This window comes from Doryrhamphus excisus, chromosome 4, assembly GCF_030265055.1.
Source record: "Doryrhamphus excisus isolate RoL2022-K1 chromosome 4, RoL_Dexc_1.0, whole genome shotgun sequence".
Lineage (NCBI taxonomy): Eukaryota > Metazoa > Chordata > Actinopteri > Syngnathiformes > Syngnathidae > Doryrhamphus > Doryrhamphus excisus.
Window position 1 is genome coordinate 5786462 of NC_080469.1, and position 19762 is coordinate 5806223.

At 40.9% G+C, this 19762-nt stretch overlaps 2 protein-coding genes across 3 annotated transcripts in view; one reads left to right on the top strand and one right to left on the bottom strand.

Annotated features, from left to right (window-relative positions):
• The first annotated feature begins 1816 nt into the window (after positions 1 to 1816).
• Positions 1817 to 3506, top strand: LOC131128352 (uncharacterized). The gene has a single exon (XM_058071119.1). It carries the CDS (start codon positions 1994 to 1996, stop codon positions 2975 to 2977), a length of 984 nt encoding a protein of 327 aa, XP_057927102.1. The 5' UTR covers positions 1817 to 1993; the 3' UTR covers positions 2978 to 3506.
• A 3045-nt stretch (positions 3507 to 6551) lies between these two features.
• The window catches only part of dock5 (dedicator of cytokinesis 5), a 38057-nt gene continuing 24846 nt past the window's right edge, over positions 6552 to 19762 (bottom strand). The window contains exons 27-51 of one of the 2 annotated variants that reach the window (XM_058071052.1): positions 18626 to 18721; positions 18217 to 18315; positions 17749 to 17919; positions 17549 to 17649; positions 16487 to 16545; positions 16073 to 16227; positions 15597 to 15682; positions 15243 to 15399; positions 15089 to 15129; positions 14916 to 15006; positions 14716 to 14835; positions 14405 to 14494; positions 13807 to 13911; positions 13362 to 13503; positions 11930 to 12011; positions 11763 to 11847; positions 11531 to 11617; positions 11259 to 11435; positions 10418 to 10501; positions 10191 to 10328; positions 9801 to 9973; positions 9480 to 9603; positions 9180 to 9339; positions 8878 to 8996; positions 6552 to 8771 (exon numbers count right to left, since the gene is read on the bottom strand). In XM_058071052.1, the coding sequence (XP_057927035.1) occupies positions 8670 to 8771; positions 8878 to 8996; positions 9180 to 9339; positions 9480 to 9603; positions 9801 to 9973; positions 10191 to 10328; positions 10418 to 10501; positions 11259 to 11435; positions 11531 to 11617; positions 11763 to 11847; positions 11930 to 12011; positions 13362 to 13503; positions 13807 to 13911; positions 14405 to 14494; positions 14716 to 14835; positions 14916 to 15006; positions 15089 to 15129; positions 15243 to 15399; positions 15597 to 15682; positions 16073 to 16227; positions 16487 to 16545; positions 17549 to 17649; positions 17749 to 17919; positions 18217 to 18315; positions 18626 to 18721 (2844 nt within the window). In that variant the 3' untranslated portion in view covers positions 6552 to 8669. Of the gene's footprint in view, positions 8772 to 8877; positions 8997 to 9179; positions 9340 to 9479; positions 9625 to 9800; positions 9974 to 10190; positions 10329 to 10417; positions 10502 to 11258; positions 11436 to 11530; positions 11618 to 11762; positions 11848 to 11929; positions 12012 to 13361; positions 13504 to 13806; positions 13912 to 14404; positions 14495 to 14715; positions 14836 to 14915; positions 15007 to 15088; positions 15130 to 15242; positions 15400 to 15596; positions 15683 to 16072; positions 16228 to 16486; positions 16546 to 17548; positions 17650 to 17748; positions 17920 to 18216; positions 18316 to 18625; positions 18722 to 19762 lie in introns of both variants that reach the window. The other variant, XM_058071051.1, reaches the window with a different exon arrangement.

Here is a 19762-nt window from a genome sequence, read left to right on the forward strand (position 1 = left end):
CCACCCTCTCGCCCGAAGACAGCTGGGATAGGCTCCAGCACCCCCGCTACCCTTGTGAAGATAAGCGGTAGAAAATAAATGAATAAATGATCATTTGATATCAATAATTACATCTGATGTAGTACAATTAATATTCATGTATAACAGAAGAACCATAAAATATATATATATATTTTTTATAGAAGGCTTTTAAGATGCAATTTTGTGTGTAAATCAGCCATGTCAAGACTTTTATTTAAAGTAAAAACATTCCATTTGCAATTCAGATTTTCCAGAAATGACATCCATTAGTGTGTGTTCAATTTGATGACTTTCAGTCCATTTGAAAGCTTCTTTATTTGCATGATGCATTTTAACTATCTCCCTTTCTGTTTGCCCGCTTGAAATTGTTCAAGGCATGCACGTTGGAGTGACGGTGCTGAGATGGCTTGCGTGTGTGCGATGTTGCACAGTGTGAATCCGAAGTGAAGTGGAGAAACAGAGATGGTGGCTTGCAAATATTTGTCCAGCAGCTTCAATCAGAAAGCTTATTTCCTTTGGAATTTTAGTTTGCAGTGGCAGAACTTTTAAGCTTTAAATGTCACTTTTCTTATCAGCGCAATGAGAAATATTATATTCAGTTCTTCTGTTTGTTGCTTGACTCAAGCAGCATTAAAGACGTAAAAAAAAGCTAGCTATATCCACACTGAGAGCTAGCTAAATCCACACTTGGAGCTAGCTATATCCACACTTGGAGCTAGCTATAGCGGAAAAAAAGAGAAAAAAAAGAAAAAAAGGAAAAAAAATGTTAATCATAATAAGAAATATAATCAAATGAAAGTATAACCTTAAAATGTTTCTCACCTATATCCACACCGAGAGCTAGCTATATCCACACTGAGAGCTAGCTATATCCACACTTGGGCTCACTATATCCACACGTGGGCTCGCTACATCCACACTGAGAGCTAGCTAAATCCACACTTGGAGCTAGCTACATCCCCACTGAGAGCTAGCTACATCCACACTTGGAGCTAGCTACATCCACACTTGGAGCTAGCTCCATCCAGCTATATCCCCACTGGGAGCTAGCTATATCCCCACTGGGAGCTAGCTACATCCACACTGAGAGCTAGCTATATCCCCACTGGGAGCTCGCTATATCCACACTGAGAGCTCGCTTCATCCACACTGGGAGCTAGCTATATCCACACTGGGAGCTCGCTATATCCACACTTGGAGCTCGCTACATCCACACTTGGAGCTCGCTACATCCACACTTGGAGCTAGCTACATCCACACTTGGAGCTCGCTACATCCACACTTGGAGCTAGCTCCAAGTGTGGCTGTAGCTAGCTATATCCACACTTGGAGCTAGCTATATCCCCACTGAGAGCTAGCTACATCCACACTTGGAGCTAGCTATAGCAACAAAAAAAAAGAGAAAAAAAAAGGGAAAAAAAGATGTAATAAGAAATCATAATCATAAGAGATCATAATAAGAAATATAATCAAACGAAAGTATAACCTTAAAATGTTTCTCAAGGTGATTTGCTTGTCTTATGCAAATAGGAATGTGTGGTCTGGTGTTTGTGTAAATATGTGGTCAGGCTTCAGGAATAAGCTTGCATGCACAGTCCTGCAGATGTCATGGTCAAGTACCAAAGTACAGGAAAGTCAGCACCGGGAAGCCACACACAGCACATATCCTGTGTGTGTTATTAAATGCAAATAAACCCTCGTCACTTCCTGTGGTCATGGCTGATGCAAATGACTTGTAATGCACGCAGATATAAATCCCTGTCAATCTCACCAGCGTCACATTGATTCAACTTCAGGCAGGGATTAACACTTGAATAAAGAGGATTCTTCGGTCCGCAGCCAAATGTGTTCAAAAGTATTGTTTGGAAGATGTAAGCAGACATCTTAAGGAGGATTGCACCTATTTTTAATCAAAACAAAAGATTACTCAGCTTTTGTTTTTTTCTCAGATGTGCTAAGAGTAGATCTCAACATGCTTGGAACAAACAAAATGTCCCTGTGGGTCATGACGGGCCTCTCAGCTATCACCACCATCTTCTTTAACCTCTACATCTTCTTGATGAGCCTGCACAACTACAAGCAGAAGAAGCAGTGGAGCCCCAGCGAGACCATCATCGTAGCTCTGTCGCTGGCTAACATCACTCACCAGGTCATCTGCTACTTCTGGATGACCATGGACGAGGTGGACTTCGAGTGTCACATCGCTCAGATGCCCTACACCATCATGGTGGTGCTCATCTTCAGCTTTAAGTTCACCATCATGTGGGACAGCAGCTTCCTGACGTTCTACTACAGCACCAAGCTGGTGAGCACACCCAACCGTTGCTACACCAGCGTCCAAGCCACCATCATCAAGCATGTGACACCTGCTGTGTTCGCCATCCTTCTGTGCGGCCTAGGAACCTGCATGCCCATGCTGGTTGTGTTCCATCCTGCTAATGACACCTCAGAAGATAAGGACTGCGGTGTGTTGATGCCTGACACAAAACCCGGACATATTTACGAGGTTCTCTATCTGATCCTTTCTGATGTGCTGCCAGGGATGTTCATGATTAAATGCTGTATCTCCATCTCCGTGCACCTGGCCGTCCATCTTCGCCACATGAAGGCCAGCACCAATGGAGCACACGCCCCAAAGCTGGGCACTCAAATGAGAGTCATCCAAATGGCTCTGTCCCTGGTGGCGGTCTTCCTCATCTTCCTCGTAGTCGACCTCTATGTTAACTATCAGATAGCGGTTCATCACGAAAACGCCATCACGCTCACGTTCTTCTTCACATCGGTGTACACCACAGTCAGCGCCATGGTGCTGATCTATGGGAAAAAAAGTCTGTGGAAGGTTCTGCTCCATGAAAGCAACGTTTGTATGGATGCTTATCCTTGTTTGACATGTCTGAAGATGCCTGAGGAGAAAGTCAACAGCAGCAGCAGCGCCCCTGCAAGGATCAAGAACTGAATATGCTGATTAAGCAACATCACTGGTGACCTCCTGCTTGGCATATAGTGGACCCGAATATAAGTCTTTGTTAGTTTGTTTGAAATTATACTACTAATTCTTACACATTTAACGTACTAGATTTGACCAGAGTACAGTCAAAATATTAGAAGAAAGTTGTAATACAGAAACAGAAATTGTCACCTTATGGGAAAAAATGTCACAATTGTAATGTTGTGAAAAACAAAAACAATAAAGATTGGAAAAAAGCCCTACGATTAAGTTATGAGGAAAAGACTGTCATATATAAGTCATAATATTCTGACGGGGAAAACCCTTACTTTTAGAAGTATGAGGTTAAAATATGAAAGACATGTTATTTTCTAGGCCTGCACGGTGTGTGAGTGGTTAGTGTGCAGACCTCACAGTTAGGAGACCTGAGTTCATTCCCAGGCTCGGTTATCTCTGTGTGGAGTTTGCATGTTCTCCCCGTGCATGCGTGTTTTTTTTTCCAGGTATTCCAGTTTCCTCCCACATTCCAAAAACATGTTAGGTTAATTGGCGACTCCAAATTGTCCATAGGTATGAATGTGAGTGTGAATGGTTGTTTGTCTATATGTGCCCTGTGATTGGCTGGCGACCAGTCCAGGGTGTACCCCGCCTCTCGCCTGAAGACAGCTGGGATAGGCTCCAGCACCCCCCGGGTGGATAAGCGGTAGAAAATGAATGAATGTTATTTCCTAAAATTAGGTTGGGAAAAAGTTATAAGAAAATATTAAAATAGAAAAACATGCAAAAAAAAGTTTTTAATTTGTGGGTAATAATAATAATGCACTTTTTCAGTTATATCACAAAACTGAGCTGCAGGCCCAGATGTAAAATATGAAGTGCTTTGATTTTGATTTGGACACTCTGGTTTAGACCCATCCATCCATTTGCTATGCTGGTTATCCTCACAGGAGTTGGCATGCTGGAGCCTATACCAGCTTTCTTTGGGTGAGTGGCGGGGTACACCCTGGACTGGTCGCCAGCCAATCACAGGGCACATATAGACAAACAACCATTCACACTCACATTCATACTTATGGACAATTTGGACCACGTGTTTACATAGATTGTTAAATGATGAAAATGTTTAATTTGGATGAATTACAATTAAATATCACTCTTTTTTAAGCCATTTTAATCATGTTTCATTTTGCATTAACAAGGAGACTCAAGATAGAATGTATGCTGTAAAAATGTGATATTTTTAGATATTGGTATTTCGGCTCATAACACTTTGTTGTTCAACTGTTCCATCATGTTTGGGTTAATTGTGTGTTTTTTTAATCCGATTAATAATGATAATGGATTAACCTGCATTAACGCATCAATTCTGACAGCCCTACTGAAAATAAATCTGAACATGGAGCTAAAAAGGGAATGACATAGTGCAGCTCTGCCACTGCCAACTACAATGATAAAACATGGAAGAGGAATTAAACCATATCTCATCAGGCGTATTTTGGCCGAGGCAATAACTTGCACCACTGGAAAAAAAATGTGTTCCATTACAAGAGCGCAAACAATGAATATGAGATTAAGATGAAGAAATGATGTGTCTGTGCATGCTATGTTTTTGCTGTGTGTCACTTCACATTTTTGCTTCCAACTTGACAACTACACTCTGCGGGGAGCAGATCAGCCGTGCAAGTTCTGCACACACACCACGGCCACCGAGTAACTCACATGCTCACTATTCGGACACACACATGCCAAGAACCTGTGAGTGTTAATATTTCATTGCAACAAATAACAAAAAAGGCACCAGCAAGTTGCCTGGACCGCATGCAAGTCCCCTGGAAAAATGTTAAAAAATACATGTGACATTGAGGGCACAGAGCATATGAATAAATCAACGCTTCAACCCACAACCTGAATATGATTTCTTTATCACTGAAGGTGCAAGAGTTCTTTCTCAGGTCACAGATTCCTGTTTCGGTCCCACTCACAAAAAGCATCACCAAAAAAATACCAAACATATACATACATACTGTCCTTATACTGTAGTTTACAAGCAGATGGCTACATTCTGCTCTATGCGGTGATTGCATATAATTGTGGGTGCATGGGGCAGGGCAGTGGGTGTTCCAAAAAGTGCCCTCATGCCTACGGCAAACATATGCTTATAGTAAATAAAAGTGAAATAAAGTAATATTTGCGATGCATGAGGGGTTTACACCCCCTGGCACTCCCAAGTGAGGTTCAAAGCTGGAATAATCCCTCACCCGCCTTTGACGCCTCCAGCAAGTGATGGGACAAAGTAAGGGAAGTCCATATTTTCTTTTGATGAGAGCAGTTAAATCATCGCAAGGCCTTGGCCTCCATCTTTTCCTGTCTTCATGCATTGGAGGAAAGAGGTGAGGATCGGTATGCTGAAATGGAAGCGATGAAAATATACTAAATTGTTTTGACATCAAAGTATGTGTTGTCAAAGATTTCATGTTTGGTCGAAATGAACCTCACACGTCTCACCAATATTTAATAACACATACAGTAGATCCTAGCATGGTTACATTCCGGGACTGGACACATCAGACACCCATAAAAATTCAATGTCCGCCATTGCAAACCCTCCTGCTCAGGGCCGGCTGACCCATTAAGACAACACAGTATTTGTATTTTACTTTGAATACCAATTATATTGGTGTTATAATTTTAAGAATTAAACAAAAAATAAACAACATATTTAGTATAATTGTTAATAATAATAATAATAATAATAATTGTTAATGTTAATTAAGCCCTGTGATTGGCTGGCGACCAGTCCAGGGTGTACCCCGCCTCTCGCCCAAAGACAGCTGGGATAGGCTCCAGCACCCCTGCGACCCTCGTGAGGAAAAGAGGTAGAAAATGAATGAATGAATGAATGTTAATGAAGTATAATTATTATTTTTAGGTTTTTGTATCGGTAAATGGTGTCCAGAGTCATTATTGAACGACTCTGTCCAGAACTGACACGCTTCAACATTTTCCACAGATGTGATAAGTACCTTTAAAGGTTGCTTCATTCACCGCCACATTTCCACAAGCAATGACCTTCTAGCAAGCCTCTTCATAACTCATGATCCATTCCGCCCTTGGGCTTGGACTGATATACTAAGACTGCCGATGGCATCAAGTTGCAAATGTAAAAGTATAGAGGGAGTCTCCATGGCAACCAACCACAGCATTGGGCAAGCAATGGCGACATAGTCTCAAAGACGCATTGCTCATGGTAGCTTCAGGGAAGAGTAATACCCGGCAGGACTCTCCCTAACAGGAAAAAACAAGCCATTACCAAGCTAGATTAGCAAGAAGAAGAACCAACACACATCTCCTAAAAACATCCCATAAACTCCTCCCTATGGAGAGCCTCCCCTGTAAGCTGTTTGTGACAGGCAGTATTTTCTAACTGTATGTGCAAAGCATACAGCATCGGCTTTAGATGCTGCAGTTTTGACTAGGACGTGTTCCACAATAGATAATCTCTTGTTGGTATGGTAACATCATAAGTACAAATAATCAAAAGGTTGCAAGAACCTCACTTACATAAACACTACGGGAATAAATGTTTGTTCAAACATTTATTGATCGGTGTGTGCAGTAGAAAATGTAAATCCCTTGTAAAGCAATTTAAAGGCTACAAATTCAATGAAAATACTGACAACTTAATTGAAATCCATTTGATGCTTGGTAAATGTGTTCAAGAGGTCACGCTATACTTTTTTTTTTGGCAATCTGACTCACTGCTGTTGTGAAAAACAATAACAATACTGAAAAAAAAGATGAGCAATAATTTAAATTTCAGGAATGAAGTGAATAAAAAGGAAATTGATAGACTCATGAAAACATACTAAACTTCAAAACGCATTCATGCTTGTACCATACAGTGTTTAGGATTCTTCAAAGGAATAGTTTGATATTAATATGTGCTGCTGATACTCTATGTGATCACTTTTAGCAGACAGTATCACAATTAATGTTTGGTATATCCGCCTGTTTGATTTGATTTGCATGACAACTGCAACAAGGGGATGAAAACATTCAAGGGTCCTATCCTGCTCACTTGAAGGATTTGTAAAGTGACATTGGATCCATACCCCCTTTTGCGGCTGGTGGCTGGTTCAAAGTTAATTTTGTTTTGTTATCTATTATCATGGCTCCACAGGCGTGCTAAACTGGAGCCGTACTGGAGGTTGCTGGGCTGAAGCATTTGCATAATGCAGCAGGGGAGGTGTTCCCTCAGGTAAGTACCCGCCTGCTACCTCCGTTTTTAACTTAATTGACTAATTTTTTTTTTTAAATGAGAGGCGGAGCAGATCAGGGGTCAAGGGCTGGCTCCATCCCCTTATTTACTAATGGATATTAGCAATGAGCAGTAAGGAAGAATTGGATGAATAATGTAGAATTTGGTGTCTTTCTTTTGCGAGAGTGTGACAATATCTGGATAATTTGCAATATTTTATCGACAGGTATCGATACTTTTGATTTATACATGGGAGCTGTGAGAAAGTTGTCAGGCGAAGTAGACACATAACAGGAGAGAACATGGCGGACGCGAGCGAAAAGCAGAAGTTGAAAGATGCACGAGCAGTCTAAAGTCTGGGTACACTTGGGGATTTAAAGTACTGATGATGGAATAAAGCTTAGGGCCCTATGATTTCTGTCTTAACAGAATCGTGGAATTAGCCAATAAAAATGGAATCTACTGTTAAAAGTGTAGTTTTGACCATGTTGAGTCAGTTTTGCATAAAAAGCTTATTGTAAAATTAGTGACTAAAAAAAAAGCACTTTTTGAAACTTAATTTCTAAATGTTATTATTAGTATACAATTTTAGCTTATCTTTAGAACAAGAATACAACATTTTAAACATACACATAAGTCTGAAAAGTTCCAATTGTAGGATAGAAACATGACTAGACATGAATGTTTCATCCTCTATTTGACATTATTTTAATGCCAAATTGTACTTAACAGTAATTAATAAAACTAGTAGTAGTGATACATGATTTAATTCAATTTAATTATTGTTACTCTGTTTGGCGGTACTCCCTGTTTTCACTCACATTTTAAGCTACACCAAATGACCCAGGCTATATCCAATATTTACTCTACAGTTGCAGAAGTTTGCGGTTTGAGCTTGTGTTTGATATGAATGTCAAACTATTCCTTTGAGCAAAAAGCTTCCCTCTAACGCACATCAACATGATGCTATTTGGAGGCCAACAAGTTACAGTATCCACATCATAAACAAAAAGCAAAAAAAAATGTGCAGCACATGTAATAATGCCATCCAGTGTCTTTGAAATATTAAGGATTAGATCATAATACCTACACCACCATTGGACACAATAACTGCAACACTCAGCAGTTAAACCATGTACAATGTAGTCCCTGCTTTTGATCGATATAAAGTATGCAATACAGCTTTATCGTGTTAAAATACCGAATGCCGTTAAGCAGCGTCAATTTTTTTTTTCTCTGAGGAAAGAAAAAAAACAGTGTACATAAAAAAATGGTGGCTACCCAAAATCATGCCACATACCTTGAGGAATAGAAAAATGTCTCTGAACTGCATACAAACCAGACATAATTCCTGTAAATACGTGACTCAGATGATCCTGCATCTCTTGTTCACCGTGGTGTTCTACTGTCTCACAGGGAAGAAACTTTATAGTCTGTGCGGCCCTACTGGGGGCTGTGCTCATACGACGGGAACATAGACTTGCGTGTTTTTGGAGGTGGCGGCGGAGGCTTGCTATCAACTTTCATTGGTAGCGGAGGAGTGAACTGCAAGGAAAGCGAAACTGGTGTTATATTTCTGAATATTTTAGCGTTTACATGACATTAAATATGCATTAGCGAGTGGGATGGCATTTTCTCTGAGCAGGTGCACCTCTGAAGAGAAGCCTGCGTTGTCAACCTCATGTGGGTGTTTCTTTGGTGGCATTGGGGGCGGGGTCCCTGGGGTGTCAATGGTGTTGGCATCATTGTCACTGAGGAGTGATGAAAAACCTACCAAATAAGAGAGGAAATGAAAACCATGCAGAAGGTGTGCATCTGGGAATGTGTGAGGTCTAATTTGAGCTTTACACCAGGCTGTGCTAACACATGGTTGATATATGTGTAATTTTCTGAGAGTGGCATACGATTCAAAGAAAATGAAATGATGACAGCGTGGTGGCTTGTGTTCCATACTTGAGCTGCGTGGAGTATGAGGTGTGTGGGGGGAGGCAGGAAGCGGACTGAGGGGGTTAGACAGGCTGAGCTGAGAGGAGACGCCGTGGAATAAGGAGAGAGTGAGCCGTCTGTCTCCTAACTGTAAACTCTTGGGTCGTTGCTGCTTCTCAGCAGGGGTCTGGGATAAAAGCGTAATACAAAGACATGATTGAAACAAGCAAATTGAGCTACTCCCAATTCACAGCTGGATAACAACACTTTATATGAGGATGCTACTGGTTGATGCATATTTGAATAGCTCTGGAGTATAGGACTCACCTCGTCTGCATCTGACTGTCTCTCCAGCAGCACCTGAGACTTGCTCACGCTCCACTCTTTCCTATTTTTCCTCGCAATCCGGTTGTCCTCTTCTGAGCGGGACAGCACAGAGGTTCTGCGATCGCTGGGTCGGGACAACAAGGAACTGGTTGTGAATAATGGGGGTAGAGAAAGAGACGCAGGAGGATGAAAAATACAAACAGGAGGTGTGGAGATACTGTTGAGTCTTTACATAATAAGCATCGCCTCCTCCAAACCAAACTACCACAAACATTGACAAAGAGTGACAAAAGGAAGCAGCGTGGGAATGCAGGGACTAACTCTTGGGAGGAAATGCACGAAGGTCCATCGGATGATGCCGAGCCACTAGAGAGGGCCGAGGAGGCATTGGAGAGGGTTGAGACGGTGGACATGCGGCGCAGTGTGGAGGACAGGATGTAGGGCATCACAACAGAGCCCACGCGACTCTTCTTCCTTTCAGTGAGGGAGCAGGGCTGGGACATACAAATAGGATTAAGCATCATTAGGGAATCTGGGCAGGGGAGGGGCACAATGACAGACGCGAGTCACAAAGGACCAGCTAAAATTTATTATCCTGGACTAATATAATGTACACTCTGCTTTGAATGCAAACAATATGAGAGGAAGGAAGCAAAGAGGGCCAAGTTGGCACTTTCTTCCTTTAAATTGAGTTTGCGGCTGGCAACACACCAAGGTTATGACGCCATAATGCTTCTCCACTTTCTCCCGAAGGTCCTGGAAGCAAGTAACCAGACGGTTGTGTAAGGGCTTCAGCTGCTCTGTCGTCTTCTCCCCGTGGATGCGAATACCATCTGCCAAGAGAGGAATCTGGAGGGGAAGACGGGCACTTTAAGAATTACGCAACATGTTGAGCTTGAAAGGACAGTGTCGGTAACAATGCTGGTGCATAGATTTACCTGCAGGGCGATGAGGTGCTTAAGGACCTCGATACGCTCCTGGTCTTCTGGGTGCTCGTGGATGTAGGTGTCAGTAAAAAAGGCCTACACAGGACAAACATTGGGGAAAAACATGGAAGTTACTGCAAGCTACACAGGGTACTTTTCCGCCTCAATGAGGCTAGTGTGGCTCCCATGTGAAGAGTGAGCCCAAGGACACCTAATACTGAAGGTAGTTATCTGTATAGGGTCAGGGGTTGAGCATACACCTCCATTTTATGTGTATCGGAGGAAGCAGATAAGCCGCGTTTTTTGCTTTTCCTTATAAAAGCAAACTATTATACATACTGTTAAATACATAAATACATACTTAATATTCATTAATTCATTCATTCATTTTCTACCGCTTTTTCCTCACGAGGGTCGCGGGGGTGCTGGAGCCTATCCCAGCTGTCTTCGGGCGTGAGGCGGGGTACAAACTGGACTGGTCGCCAGCCAATCACAGGGCACATATAGACAAACAACCATTCACACTCACATTCATACCTATGGACAATTTGGAGTCGCCCCATATTTAATATATTATACAAAATATATAAATATCACCAGCTGAAATTAAACCCGTATTTGTCCATTTGTATTAATACCCTGCTCCATGCAGACATATTTATCCAATAATAGAACGGGCAAGCCTCATTACTTGTTATGTGCGTAATTTGGCATGCTATAATAGCGTCAAATTATTTTCCAACTCAATTATTTTTGAGCACTTACGCACACATGCAGAGCCTGATCCCACGTGCAGTTAAATCACAACAGTGTGACAGTGGCAATTGTGTCATTGCAGAGGAAAGCCCCAAACCTTCTCATAGTTGGAGAAGCCGCCCATGACAGCAGGATCAACGATGCCACTGAGCATCATGGACAGTGGGTTGATGGACAAAGAGCGATCACAGGCTTGCTGCTGCACAAGGTTACTCAGCTTTTCGTTGGCCATCTCCATGGTCTCGATGGCATTCTCCAATGGACTGATCTCCTCCTACCGGGGAAGTTCATTGGAGAAGAAAGAAGAGGAATGTAAGCGTTTGAATTGGAAAAAAAAAAAAAACACCCCACAAAAGTCCTGCTTCTTACCACTGAGACAGATTTGACTTCAAACCATTTCAAAATTCCAGGGAATCGATAGGCGGTAAAATAAGTGGTTCTCTCAATCCACATGGTCTGCAGGGGAGCATTCATGTCGAGAAAATATTAAAAAAGTGATTTACGGCCACATAAGACAGGGTTGTTTACATTTGGAGGAATTTATGGTCATGGGATTACAAATATAATCTTTAATCTGACAACAAAATTAAAAGGCACTCACTGCAAACTCATTGTCTGGATCCTTTTCCCCTTTCCTGAAGGGCCGAGAGTACTGAAACTGGTCAACTTCATTGGTTCGGTAATAGCTGCAAGAAAAAGGAATTTGTGACTCTGTAATTGGAACACAGAATTATAAATCTCAGGGTGTCCAAAGGTACTGTTATTCACTTTAGTATTTGCTCTGGAACCCCCTTGTCCTTAAACTGGTGTGGAACAACAAGCACTGGCTTGACGGTAAAGCACTGGATGTCTGAAGTTCAGATAAGGATAAAGACAAGGAGTACTATGAAACAGTCTATTCAAATATCAGTCTTTCTTTATCTGTTGATTGTGTGGCTGCATCTATAGTGTAAGGTTTGACTGAGAATTTTCATTACCTCTCATTGTCCCCTCACCTCCATACACATAACTAATAGGTTTTTGCCAAGATTAAAGACGTTTTATGAGTACTCCCTCCATGGGATGGGAGGCCATTTTGGTGTTTTCCTTTTTTTTGGTTAAAAAAGCTTTGTCTTTAAATAGCATATTAAAAGTAGGGCTGTTCCGATCAGTTTTTTATGATGCCGATACGGATAATGCATGAATGAAATCGGCTGGTACCAATACCGATACCAGTGTAAATTTACTACTGGCTATATTTGGGGTCACCAAGATTTTTTTCTTGTGAGAGCTACTGTTACAAAATGAAAATGGCCAAGAGCTACTAATTTATGTTCATAACTTATTTAAATCCAAATAAAGCCAATATGCTTGTTTAACCAGAACATGAACAAAATGCTGGTACTCACCTTTTTCACAATGCATTTATTTGCAGTTTTCTCACATTATTAATTGAAAACCTGAATGAAAAGCAGGTATCTGCTGTTTTCATCCGGAGTCCGAGCAGCCTCGGACACAACAAAAGTTCCTCCTGTGCTATAAGTGAGGCGGCACTCATTCAGCGTTTTGAAGCAAGTATCGGCAGATGTCGATACCGTCCTTTTTCCACTGATATCGGCCGATACCGATCTGTTGCAGATCGATCGGACCGCCCTTAAATTAACAGTCATTAGTATCAACATTTCAGCCATTACATTAGCTTTTTGCTCTACTGTTCATTCAATCAAATGTTAATTTCTTTTTTTAGTTTTTAACTTTATTTCTACAATTTGACCAATAAAAAATGAGCCATGTGCTGCACTTTGACAGCTATACTTTGTCAGGGATGACTGCATTGCGTCAACTCTTAACAACCAGAGCTGGATATGTAGCTACCTTCGTCACAAGCATGTGATGATGGTAATTAAAGAGAGAAGTGCGAACACAGAACTATGCATTACAACCATCTTTTTTTGTTGCAAATGTAGATCCGAAATCAGAGAAGGAGTTTGCAGAGGTGGTCTCTATGCCCTCTAACGAGTCATACACACACCGGAAATAATGTTCTTTATAATGGTGAGCTTAAAAGGGGAAGAGAGAGCCGGTGCATTGTGCACTGATGCCGCGACACAGGAGCATTATGCAGGTTTCAGTCACTCAACTGGTGAAATGAAACAAAATGCATACTTCGGGCATAGCAAACAAAAATACATAATGAATAAATCATGTAATTAAAGGATACACTGTGCAGGGGAGTTGCTAATGTTGTCTCCAGGAGGTGCTGTGCTGGTCATCCGGACAGCATTTGGGAACTGAGAGAGCAACTTTAAACTAAAGTCTTCAAGCCACTCGTACTCTTTTCCTCTGTATATGAACATCTTATTCTGGAATAAAAAATAGGATTTTAAAACATACATACTATATATTCAATTAGTATTCGATTATGTTTTTTGTTTTGGATAATGAACAAAAAAACACCCTATCTCACCTTGGCAGAGGTTAAAAAACAGTATAATAATCCATAAACTAAGAGGAAGTCACTGTGACATTGCTCTTGTATCATCAAAAAGGTGATAACATAATAATAGCATTACTGCATATCTTTAGAAACGTCTCAGAGAGCCAGTACATTGCACAAGTACAGGTGCATGTTTCTTTATTTATTGAAATAAGCAATCAGTTCTTACCCTGAGGAAAGAAGGGAATCCAAGACCGTAATAGCCAACAGCAAAGTATTCTGGCTGTGGTCGCATGGCATTCATTATTTTTTCATAGAACTCTGCTTGTTTTTTCTGCAAAAGATAAAAATAAATGCTGACATATCTGTGTTTTCTGCATTTCTATCAATGGTTTGTGTTTACAGAATAAAACAATTCATAACCTGCTATTATCCATATCATAAAAAAACAATAAATGTGATAAATGTGATTCATTTCTCTTATTACACACACAATACTGGGGCACAAAGACAGTAAAGCACTAAGACGGAGGTTTACAACTGAATTCTTGAAGATGGGTTTAAACATTGCCCCCCTTTAGTGGATGTAAAATGGGTAAACACAAACACACACATTTATCTCTGCGTCACTTTCTTGTGGTGTTGTTTTAATTAATTGCACTCAGCCTGTGGCGGTGTGACACACATTTTCACTATTATTCATCAGGGACATTTACAGTACAAGTATAAGGGTGGATTTTAAATAAAGGATATTTAGGTTTAGTTTTATGGATGTTGTATGAAACTATTTGTATCGGTGAACTGTAAAAGGACATGCATCTTCTTACCAGCAGCTGGCTGAGCTCCATGAAGTCAAACATGTGGCTCTCGTGCATTTTGGCCAGCTGCTTGCCGAGCTCAATGGCTTTCTCCCACATCTGGGATAGATGTGCATTAGTCAGTTGCAAGGATGCATAAAAACATGTGCACACTACTTCTTGTGGCTTCAGTGACCAACTGTTGATAAGCATCACTGAGTAACATTTGAATAATGATGAACACTGAATATGTATGAAACATTGGCGCCTTGTTATTTCCAAGTATATTTTTAGGAATTTATACATTCATTTCTGACCTTAGCACAACTGGAAATACATACCTTGCCTTTGTCCAAGTAACATATGATCTCCTGGAAGAGCCTTTCTTTAAGTTCTTGTTGCGTCCACACATGCTTCCCATCTCGAGGGATCAGATGAGGTGCGCAGGTTTTGTCTGACCACTGGGTCACAATGAACAGGATGTGTGTGGTAGGAGCAACATCTTATCATGTCAAAAGCAATATCTGAATATGTTACAGACCTCAAGTAATTCAGCATGTAGCAGCAGAGTATAGGCAGCCTCTGTGTAGTTCTCACAGTCCAGGTGTAAGTCCCGCAGCTTGTACAAGTACCTTGTTATGACAACACATGAGTAATGTGCAATTTATCCAAAATTCAGATGTCAACAGCTCACCGCCTGACAGCTTGGCTCACCGGATATAAATGTCCTCCCTCTTCTTTTCCTTGTAGAAATTCTAAAGATGAAAATAAATTAATTACATGTCTCTGAGATTAGTTTGTAGGTATAACCGGTTTAGCACAAGCACAAATGTGGGAGCCTTCTGGTGAACATAGGAACAGGCCATACCAGCACATTGACAGTGCAGCTCATCCGATGCTCAGGACTTTCATCATGTGTGATGGTGCGGTATGCCAGGAGATTCTCTAGCAGGCTGCTCAGCAGCAGCGCCAACTCTTCACCTGACTGTGACAGATATCTGTGGCGTCTGCAGTGTTCCAGTAACCTGGAGGTACAAACAGTCTTTCACTAAACAATCTTTAGCAATCTTCAGGGAATTTGGTTAAAGCTGCTCTCCATTTGACAAAGCAATTCCCAACCAAGATTACCAATTATTGTCATGATGAGGCAATTAACTTTGATGTTTTTCCTCTCAGATGAACCGTTTACATCTATAAGGAAAAAAAGGACACTAAGAATTACGTTTTTTCCAGCAGGACTTTGTACTGTTCATCTCCTCGTCCTCCTTCAACCTCTTGATCCAGTTTTGTGATCAGTTCATTTTCAAACTGAAAAGAAACAAGGGCAATTATGGGTATTTATAAATGATCTTTTCATGCAGTGGCGGCACCTGTGCAAATATTTCTAATTCCTATACTTCACTTTGAGAAGCAAAACTAACAAGATATACCGGTTATTCTACAGTATCCCCACATATTCAAGTATGTCAGGCATTGCTGATATTGTCACACATTGAACCCGTCTAGACTAGTTTCAACTTCAAACGTTATTTGCAAAGAATGATGGCTTAAATAGCTTAATTCTATAGTGTATCTATAGAAGATGCCAGCCAACACACACACACAAAAGTGGATGCATTGAAATACACCACAAATGATGCATCAAACAACTTCGGCAGTATAACAAAACACTACAGTGCATAACATTGGGGACTGTACCGTTTCAAATGTGCGCCCCGGGCTGAAATTGTGCTCACACTGCATCATATCGAAAAAGATGGGAATGGTGGCCTTCCTCAGCTCAGGCTCAGGCACCAGAGTGACCTCCAAAATGGGTCCGACCATTGCTGGGATGAACTTCATTTTATGGGGGCCTGCATGATGACAAAAGATTACCACTTAGGGAGGATAACAGTGTGATTTGAGAAGGCAATAAGCTGCATCTTCATCTACCAACAAACACAGGACAATCTAATAATGCGGCAAACAAAAGAGCACAGTAAAAATGAACAATAAAAAACCCTTGTCTGGTAGTAGTCCCCCTTCCTTACAGGCTGGCACCAAATAATTTCACAAGCAATATGAATAAATAAACGATAAAAGATACAGTATTAGAAGGTGTTAAATACTCACCGAGATTGTGCCACATATCTCTGATCTTGAAACCAACCGCTTTCCTCATGTCACCATATCTGTAGCGAATTTGAATCAGCAAGTATAAATAGTTTGTCTTCTACTTAAAATACAAATCTAAAGGTTATTTAGGGCCATGTTGAGATCTCCAAACGATTATAAATGCAGTACGCATGTGAACACTTGCTGTGGCAAACAGAAATTTATGCTGTGCGACTGGATAAACGCCAACAGGCCGTCTTCTCATTATGAACGAGTTCCCTTCCTAGACAAAAGAGCGTCCAATATTAGTGGGCGTTTGTCTTTTCTAAAGTTTTTCATGGTGATAGCTTTCTTTGGTGCGTTGCCCTTGGGAGACCTAATGAAGTCAAAATATAGGGCTGTTTTAGGGCTGCTAATTAAATTACATTTTTCACAGGTAGCAGGCAATAATGCGTGAAAGGAAATAAACTTAGCACTTGAGAAATGCACTTGGAAATGCATACAGCAATGATGTTCTACATTTAAGCATGCTTAAAATTACATTACCTTAAATAGCGTGATGTCTGTGAACACAACCCCTCATTGCTCATAACATAGTTTGACGTGTGATTCAAGTGTTCTACTACTATTAAAAATTGTGTTCTTGATTGACATATTCATTTCATTTGCAGCTATTCATACAAACATATATATCATAATTTATCTTTTTCTAATCATAAAATACACAAAAAATCAGCATATTTCAAACATAATTGTTATTGTGATTAATCGTGATTAATTAGTTTAAAGACTGTGATTAATCTAGATTAAAAAATTTAATAATTTGACAGCCCTAGAAAAAATAATAAGCAATGCTATCCTTCCTCAGTGTAGCTGCAATCACACACCATATTCTTTCGGCCCCCCATGGGGCTCACACTTGGGCCCTGTAACCAATTCTTGAGCGAGTGGGTGTATGGACCAAAATTAAGTTTGTAACTAATTTATGGGAGCACGTTCATAGCCACAAAATGTCATAACATTTAACATCGTAAACCAAAGACCGCCTGTATATTTTTCATATACAAAGGAGGACCTCACTTGTTCAACATCTTGTTGCGTTTCTCTTGGGAGAAAGATTCCAGTTGTAGTGTCTTATGAGTGAGGAATGCCACCGTCAAATGGAAGTAGTTATTCCACAGCTGTAAAAGGTGCAAAGGTTTAAAATAATAACCCTATCGCAGCATGAATTTTGAACAAAAAAAACTGCAAAACTAACATCATCAAAGACAAAGACACACCTGGAGTTGGAAATGAGCTTGGTCTAAAAAATACATGTTGAGGACATCTGAGTACTGGTTGATGGCCCTCAGGAAGACCTGCATCTGCACCATGTTCATGATCATCCAGTCAGCAGGAAAGACTTTCCCCATGAGGTCCTTAAACATGATGAATGTCTCCATGAGGAAGTCCTGAGATCAAATAAGGCATTTAAGAGTGTTTGAGTGTGCGTCTGAGACATACATAAATAACTTAGATCCAAAAGTTGGCATTTCTGCATGTCCAAGAAACATCATGTTCTGATCATGTAGTGTAAATAAAGGCACCCTGGCATCCTCATCACAACATCCCCGTAAATTGCACAATATTTTGACAATTTTCCTTAAAGGAGTAGTAAAGTGGCCTGGGTGGTTTCAAGTCTGTTGCTGATTAATTGTTTCAGTAAGAACAGTAGATGTAGCTCACAAGGGAAAAATCTGGACACTTACGATGATGTCCTGCCTCGTCTTAAAAGTGCTGATATAGTGTGCATAATGCATGTCATCCATTTGCTTCAGGATGGCCGTCATGCAGGCTAAATAGTGGCCCTGTCAAAGAAATATTCCTTACATTAATTCAAAGAATAGCACCCACACACAAGAACATTTCCACCATTTATTTGTTGTATTCTAGCAAATGTAAAAGTGTAGCTGCCTTTCTCTCATTTAAAAAGACAGCACATTTAGTGTACTAATACGAAGAATATGCAAGAGTGGTCAGAAGATTACACATACTCATCATGGCCATGAATTTAACTCATTTAGTAACTTTTCCCAGGGTGGGATGATTATATTTTAGAATTACTATAATGCAAAAAGTGTTGAAATGACGCATACTGTATTTCAGCATTAAACTTACAATGAGTGGAGAGGACCTGTCCATGCTGATGACAGTTCGATTGACCCTTCGAAGCAGCCGCTCCATTATCAGCTGAACATGCCCTCTAGTCGGACCCTGCATAAACAGATACATATGTGCTTTTTTTTCAGTTTAGTGAAAAGTACTCATCAGGCTAACAGTCTGTTTAGAATGAAAAAAAATAATATGCTGAGCAGTGTTCCCTCTGAGCTTCATATGATCGCAATTGTGCACACAACCTGAATTGTAAATAAAATAAACACAATTTATTTTGTACCATTTTACAATGCAATGTCGCGACAGGCAACGGGAAGCGGTACCAACTAGGGATGCTGCGATCACGGTTTTAAGCTGTCGATTCCGATCATCCATGAGTGAAATGGTCTAATACTGATCACATGGCTTACTTATAAATTTTTCATTATTTATCAGTGCTATTGGCCAGGGGTGCCATATAAGGACAAAAAGTCTGGACTGCAAGGGGGCTGGTAATTTTAGTCATTAATAAATAATGTTTGCGGTGGGGTTGGGGCAATGTACCTCCAAGTAAGAGAGCAGGCGGCGATCCCGGTGTCGTCCAGCACTGACAAAGGCTGTGCATCTCATCTGACGAATTCAGCTATTTTTCGGGTTATTTAGCCTTCCGACTGTCACATACATTCAACCGAGTGTTGTCCACCAGTTAGGCTACGTTAGCTTGCGTTCGATTGACGGTCACACTAGGAGCCTCGAAAACTCAGTGTGCGTTGGTCAAATGCTGTATTAAATCCAAGCTTTTTAAAGTGCTGCTCCTGCAAAAGTATTTTTTAGCGGCTCTACTCTGAGTCCCTCCCCGATGAATGAGCGCCTTACCCTATGGCTTAGTGTGACTCCAGCTACCCTCAGGAAAAAACTCATTGTATCTACGATGTCGTTCTTTGGGTCACGACCCAAAGCTCATGCCCATAGGAGAGGGTGGGAACATAGATCGGGCGAAACTCATCCACCCCCGGAGATTTGCCACTGAAGAGCATTTTGACCACCCCAGACCCCTCAGCCATGGTGACTGACTCCTTCCTCTATGGACGTTACTGTATGTCAGTGGGATTGAGAAGGGCCCGAGTATTCCTTCTACCGTCCAACTACATCCTCAAGATC

Coding starts and splice junctions, on each gene's coding strand:
- LOC131128352 (XM_058071119.1), top strand. CDS start 1,994: ATGCTTGGAACAAACAAAATGTCCCTGTGGGTCATGACGGGCCTCTCA.